The following is a 7060-nucleotide window of genomic DNA, read 5'->3' as shown; positions in this document are numbered from 1 at the left end:
AAATATGCAACATCTTCTAAAAGGCTTTATTTTCTGTTTTGCTAATTAAAGGACTGTGTTTGTGTCTGTTTTTGCACTGAAATCATAGATGTAGATCACATTTAATTAGAGGTGTGATTAATCTTTGATTCATAATGGACTGTCAATTTGCTATTAATAATAAAGTGACTTCTGAAAGCAAACGGTTCTTCATTTTAGCTATGTGAGTAAAATCTGATGGTGATGTTAAAAAAACAATGAGCTGGCATATGTCTTTTGCCTCCCTGCAGTTTTCATAAGGAATGTTTTCTCAGTATACAGTAGGAGCGTCAGTGAAAAGAATTCACACTGAAGTCTGGATTGTCCACAAAGCAGAACACTTTCTTGAAAAACAAGTTGCTGCTGAGGTTTAGAAATCCCATTTACAATTAGTAAAGCATGACAACATTCCATTCATCTCCAACCCTCTGCAGATAAAACTATACCGCCCCGAAAGTCAAGCTAGGCTACCACTTGGTTTGCACTAGGTTGAATTTGACAAGACCTAAGCTTAACCCTTTAAAGTAAAATGCAGAGCTACAGTACTTACTTTGTGTTAATTTTAATTAACAGAATCAACTCTCACTTTTTCAAAAATTAAGCAAACAGATGACGTTTTAGGGGGAAAATGCCCATGAACATAAATTGCTGAATATGTTACTGCTTCGATGATAAATTTACCAGACATACATGCATTTAATTCACAGTTTGTGGCAATTATTTGTTTAATGCTGTTGCTAACTTCACCAAGCTGTGAAAAACAAATTTTAAATGTGGGAGTCAAATAACCAAGTGTGTACTGTATGTATAAAATACTGACAGCATTCTAGGTTAACAAATGAAAAGTAAGCAGCAGGAAATGAAAAACAGCTGCAAACTAAGCATAAACCCACGTGGTTCTGTAGATCCTATTAACTCCCAGGTGTTCCCTGTGGAATCTGTTCAAGTTTAGTGAAAAGTGAAAACCCTAGCTTCTGTGGCTGCATCCTGTCTTCTGTCCACTAAGAGCTTGGTGTGTCTCTGCCTTAACCACAAAGGGCAATGATAATCAAGAGTGCTTCTGAGACAAACCTGGACAAAATATACAGTACCTACAGCATGAACACAGATATTACTTCACATCAACTGGAAAATAATAATAATACTGATCTGAAGTTGGAAACACTGTGTGTTGTAAATATGCTATTGCCCATAGAGATAAATAATTATACAGTTGTGGTTAGATTTATAAAAGTAAACGTTAGTAATACCATTAAGATATAACCAGAAATTTTTTAAGCTAATTTAAACATTTAGATACATTTTTATTTCCGTCCACTTTCAGCATAGTTGAATCACTTCTGGTTAATTTGAGCCATGAAAACAGCACAGCTCTTCGTTAATAAAGCTTTATTTTGAAGGTTACGACCGAAACTTAACAGCACTTTCTTCACTATGGGAAAACATACAACAGTGACCTGTGTCAGGAAAGTGAGTCAGTGGAATAAGTTTTAGCAGTGTAGATGCAGTGAAGACCGGAGAGTGATGATCACAAAACTATAGGGCTAGGGGAAACCAGTGTGAAAAATATAATTAAACATGGAGATAGTGCGGAGCGGATTGATATTTCAGAGCGACTGGGCTAGACTACGGATTTAAAAGAAATGGGCGCTGAGGTGGCTTAAAACCAATAGGAGGCAGTAGTGCGACGTTACGGATCCCAGCTGCCGTAAACCCTGAAAGAAATGGGCGCTGAGGTGTATACAGTCAGGACATGGAAAGTACCGGAAGAAGTAGTTATGACCGGAAGTCGGGGTTTTTTGTTCCGTTTAGCTTAACACTGACTTACCTGTGTAGTTTATAGTTACGGATCAACTACTGTATGGATTCATTTAGCTCTGAGTTAACGTGATTTTGCTGCATTAACACGCCACTAATATGAAAAAGAAAACACCTGCGATATCGTTTCCAGATTCGGGTTTCTTGTAGCTTGTTACCTCGCTGCATAACACGCTGAAAGGAATGAACGTGACAGCGGCTACCTGCTAAGTTAGCTAGTATCAACTTTGACTAATAACGTTAACTCAGCGTACAGCTCTGTATTTCTGTACAGACTATTGACTATCAGGTACCGACCAATACATTGGGATATCGCTGTTTTACTTTACCCAAATATTGAGGTAAGCTACTTTTATTATAGTAGGGTATATGATAAGTTGTTCGTTATTTGATTTTGGTTTTAATTTACTTAGTTACTTTGGTGCCCAACTTCTTTGACTTGATAATCCCCTTTGTTTAAGTTTTGCTTGGCAAAAAAATGTATTTAGAGCTTGTAAATAAGATGAAATAAGTACCTAGATAACACGGACCTGAGCTGCTGAATGACGTGGCATTCACCTGAGCCTTCATTGATATTACTGAGCCATCTTGAATCAGGGTGTTTGCAGAACTGGAAAAGTTAAAAAGCAGTTAATTAGTTTCCTAAAAGGCCTTAGAGGTCATTAATAATAAATACCTTAGGGTTTGTTTTGTATATTATCCGACCAGTGTAACCATGTAAAAGTCTTAGAAAGGTCTTTTAAACGTCTGTAATTTAGTGAATACTGCAGAAACCATACTTTTGCCTGTAACTCATGTGCTTTGCTTTGGAATATAGCCTCATTATCATATGCAAACACTTGTATCCTGTTTTATTTCAGATTTTGTTTTTTGCCCCATTAAATAATGTTGTGTTCTGTTTCTTGATGACCTGTCAGGGTGATCATACCGATCCAATGAGGGTGTTAGTGACAGGAGGGTCTGGCTTGGTGGGTAAGGCCATACAGCATGTGGTCAAAGAGGAAGGGGGAGCCAAGGAGGGAGAAGAGTGGATATTCCTCTCGTCCAAAGATGCTAACCTCATGTGAGTGTTCATTACTTCTAGCTATTGCTGTTGTATAACACAAGTTGGAGTCTGTGTACTTTCCTTATTCTGTTTTACTGTGGCTTCTGTTCAGGAACATGGAGGAGACACGGGCAGTGTTTAAGAAACATCGGCCCACCCATGTGATTCACCTGGCTGCTATGGTTGGAGGACTTTTCAAGAACATGAAGTACAACCTGGACTTCTGGGTATGAGGAACTTGCTCTTCTGAAATCACTGCTAATAAACTAGCACAGATAATTGGAAGAGTTGTGTAGCATTTAATGTCATTCTTAGCTACTGATGTCTCTCCTCTACAGAGAAACAATCTCTACATCAATGATAATGTGCTGCAGGCAGCACATGAAGTGGATGTGATCAAGGTGGTGTCATGTCTATCCACCTGCATCTTTCCAGATAAGACAACTTACCCTATTGATGAAACTATGGTAAGAATATTTTAAATTCAGACTGCATCCTGTGTTTTATTTTGCCATCCTGTGTCTGTTTTGTAAATGGTAAACTCACTTCCCGTTACGGTCTTTGCACCAGATCCATAATGGTCCACCTCATGAGTCGAACTTTGGCTACGCCTATGCAAAGAGAATGATTGATGTACATAATAGGTGTGTAAACACATTAATTTACTATAACATGCTTATTCATAAATCAGATAAAGCCATCTTCTGATATGGTCACATGAATTTCAGGTATTTTCTAAATTATGCATGTGTTTCACAGGGCATATTTCCAGCAGTATGGTCGCTGCCATACAGCTGTGATTCCCACTAATGTGTTTGGTCCTAATGACAACTTCAGCATTGAGGATGGTCATGTTCTGCCAGGCCTCATACACAAGGCGTACATTGCTCAAAGTAAGTGACATTCTTTTACATAGGTAGGAATCTGCCAATCCTGCTTTTTACCTTCATAGAAGTCTTTGTTGTTTTAGCAGACTTAAAAGGTTCAGTGTTTGTTTTGGACCTGTGCATCCCAAGAGAGCAAGCACAGTTACAGGGCATCAGGGGTGTATGATTTCATTTGAATTTCTTATGTGCATCTGCTTTACGTTTTGTTGGTTAGAGGAGGGGAAGCCCTTGGTGGTCTGGGGCTCTGGTGCTCCCAGAAGGCAGTTCATTTACTCTCTGGACTTAGCTCGTCTCTTCCTGTGGGTGCTAAGGGAGTATCCAGAGGTCGATCCAATCATCCTCTCTGGTGGGTTCTCATACATAGCATAAGTGTATTGATAATGAAACTGGAGTTTTAGCCCTTCAAACTGAAGTATAATTACTTTGTGTCTTTTGGTTCCAGTTGGAGAGGAGGATGAAGTGTCCATTAAAGAAGCAGCAGATGCAGTTGTCCAAGCGCTGGGGTTTAAAGGAGAAGTGGTGGTATCCTTTTAATGATGCAAGTCAGCCGATGTTATTACAGCAGGTGCTTTGAACAGTTTAACCAGTTTCTGCTCAGCAAGGTTTTTCAAATAACTCAGTAAAGTTACTCTGTGTACAGGATTTGTACTTTTTTAGCAGGATGACAACCAATATATGTAGTTTTGCATGTTTTAGCACACTACCTCAGATATATTTGACAGTGGTGGTAACCCTTGTTCAAAGCATACTGTGCACGTTTAAGACTGATTTACTGCCGGCAGTCTGTTACAAACCTCAATTTGTGGAGAAAAACACACATTATGGAATTATGACAAAAGGCAAAAGCTGTGTGTTCACCGTGAGCCAGTATCATCATCTCCTAAACTGCAATTAGACTTTCAGAAACATTGATATTATAGTGTAATCGGTAGTTGACTTGAAGGTAGGAAATCTTACGACCTGCAAATCTTTTTGTGAAATGGTCAGCACTGTTAAACACTATGCAGTTTGGACTGGATAGGCTTAGATATGTAAATCGTAAGATGCTGTCTTGTCACTCATGTTATCAGTATCATGTGGTTTCCTTGACCTCACACCTCTAGTATGACACCAGTAAAGCAGACGGCCAGTTCAAAAAGACGGCCAGTAATGCAAAACTGCGCCACTACCTGCCCGACTTCACCTTCACCCCCTTCAAACAAGGTGGGAGTGGCTTATATAACGGTGTATTTGCACCTTCAAAATGTTGAATGTAAACGACAGGATACAAGTCTGATTCCTCCTCTTCTCAATTACAGCTTTAAAGGAAACCTGTGACTGGTTTGTTGCCAATTACGACACTGCCCGTAAGTAAAAATGACAAGTTGGCACAATCTGTTCATCCACGACTCGTTCTGATGGAAGAGAAAGGGATGGCAAAGATGGAGACAAAACAAGTTGGTTCATCAGCACAGCTAGATGGTGGTTAACGGATGAAGTCTGCTAATTTGACTCTGCCCCTCCTGTCTTTGCATTCAGTGAGCTGGACTGAGTATCTCACCTGAGGTTCATGTCTGCAACACCAGCCTGTAATATATTGTGAATGTTGTTGCAGACTTGTCTCTCTTTAGACATAATAAACAAATCTATTGTAATTGTAGGTACTGTATTCTACTACCTGTCACTTAGAAGTCTTAAAAGTTACGACCAACACCCTGCTTATTTTTTGTAGTTTCTCCTAACTTGACCTACTTTTAATCTTGGGATGCTTTGTGAATACGGTTCCTGGCCTTGATTCACTTTATGACCAGAACTAGAAGTCTATGAATTAGGTTATTTTATATATTGGGTTTTTAATATGATTTTGGTGGTTTTTGACTGAATTGTTCTGAAATGTTGTATTTTGCCTTGAATGCGGTGGTGTGTGGGTGCTTAGGGCCTGCAAATTGGATTAAATGATGTAGTGTTTGGGAGATCAGAGAGTTAAGTTTAAGCGGGTTGGATCGTAGCTCTAATTTGCTTCTTAGGCAGTTAATGTGTTCATGTCTGTGGGGTTTTAAGCACCCCCTCCGTTGAAATAACCTAGTCTTTCAATGATGTATGTCTCTACAGCAGCATGTAGTTGATTAAAGTATTTTGTCTATCGAGCTGTAATGTTCATGGTGTAGTCTGTGGGTGATTAAATTATGTCCTCCACAGTGTTTTAACTCAAACAGCTTGTGTAATGGATTTTATCCCTCATTTAAGATATTTTGTCTATTTTAATGCCCCTTTGGTAGTGTATACGATAAAAGCACTTTCTTCAATGGGTTTTAATGTTATTTCAGTAATGATTAGACATTCTGCCTGCTGAATTTTGGTGTTTCTTTTAGTATTGTGAATAAACAATTTTGGCTACTGGGCTTTAACACACTTTAGAGCTGGAGCCAATCTTAGCTGACATTGGACAAAAGGTGGGGTCCGACCTGGCCAGGTTGCTGTCTATGACAGGTCTCACACTCACTTCGGCAGACAATTTAGAGTCGCCACTCAACCTAAGCTGCATTTTTGAGCTGTGGGAGGAAGCCAGAGTACCCGGAGAGAACCCGCACCGAGAGAACATGCAGAGCTGTGCTGCCCCAGAAGATTATTTATATATAAATATATATATATAAAAAGCTGAATGATTTTTACCCAGCCTTTGGCACTACTAAATGGCTAACTGAAGAGATAGGCAATTTATTAACTTAAAATGAACATTTAAAAAGTGGTAATAAAAAATAGCAAAACATTTAAAAACAGTTTTAGCTGCCCCGGTCTTCATGAAAAGTATAAAGCTTCCTATAAAGACAAAAACTGCAGAGAAAGCCCTCTACTAAAGAAAACTTAGAGTGAAGAGAGGTTCAACATTTTCAGGAGTAAATGTAAGAGGAGTGCCCCCCTTCATGGACTCGGCAGTACTCCTGTCCTGGCACGGCTCTCTTCTTACAGGCCTTCCCTGTTTTTGTGATACCGTTGCACAGCTGACGGCCTGACATAGAACTGTCACAGGGAAGGTAAGAGAAGCAAAAATATTGTCGTAATTATTCATACGACATACTGGAGTTTACATGTTTAAGGTACTTTGGTGTGGTCGGAAACGCAAAGACTGACTGACCTGTTGCTAGCCAGCGACGGGGTAGGACTCGCACTTCGCGAGCCATTTGCTAAATCCTCAGAGTCGATCGCTGCATCAAAAACAACTCCTAGGTTCCTCAGGGGGATGTCATCATGGAGAGCCTAAAATATAAAATGAGTCATGGCACCACTAATGATTCATGTAGCACCTTTCCTA

General features: G+C 39.5%; 2 protein-coding genes across 2 annotated transcripts in view; one reads left to right on the top strand and one right to left on the bottom strand.

Annotated features, from left to right (window-relative positions):
* The first annotated feature begins 1797 nt into the window (after positions 1 to 1797).
* LOC109961236 (GDP-L-fucose synthase) lies at positions 1798 to 5894 on the top strand. Its single transcript, XM_020601914.1, has 10 exons — positions 1798 to 2177; positions 2754 to 2899; positions 2994 to 3108; positions 3220 to 3348; positions 3452 to 3525; positions 3641 to 3774; positions 3983 to 4114; positions 4211 to 4290; positions 4872 to 4971; positions 5067 to 5894. Exons 2-10 carry the CDS (start codon positions 2772 to 2774, stop codon positions 5120 to 5122), a joined length of 948 nt encoding a protein of 315 aa, XP_020457570.1. The 5' UTR covers positions 1798 to 2177; positions 2754 to 2771; the 3' UTR covers positions 5123 to 5894.
* Positions 5895 to 6433: 539 nt separating this feature from the next.
* bmb (brambleberry) overlaps positions 6434 to 7060 on the bottom strand; it is a 5848-nt gene continuing 5221 nt past the window's right edge. The window contains exons 12-14 of the mRNA XM_020601949.1: positions 7053 to 7057; positions 6884 to 7005; positions 6434 to 6768 (exon numbers count right to left, since the gene is read on the bottom strand). Of these exons, the coding sequence (XP_020457605.1) occupies positions 6639 to 6768; positions 6884 to 7005; positions 7053 to 7057 (257 nt within the window). The 3' untranslated portion in view covers positions 6434 to 6638. The remainder of the gene's footprint in view (positions 6769 to 6883; positions 7006 to 7052; positions 7058 to 7060) is intronic.

Source organism: Monopterus albus, unplaced genomic scaffold, assembly GCF_001952655.1.
Source record: "Monopterus albus unplaced genomic scaffold, M_albus_1.0 scaffold53.1, whole genome shotgun sequence".
NCBI lineage: Eukaryota > Metazoa > Chordata > Actinopteri > Synbranchiformes > Synbranchidae > Monopterus > Monopterus albus.
Note: the sequence above shows the minus strand (reverse complement) of the source record. Positions and strands in the feature narration are given on the sequence as shown.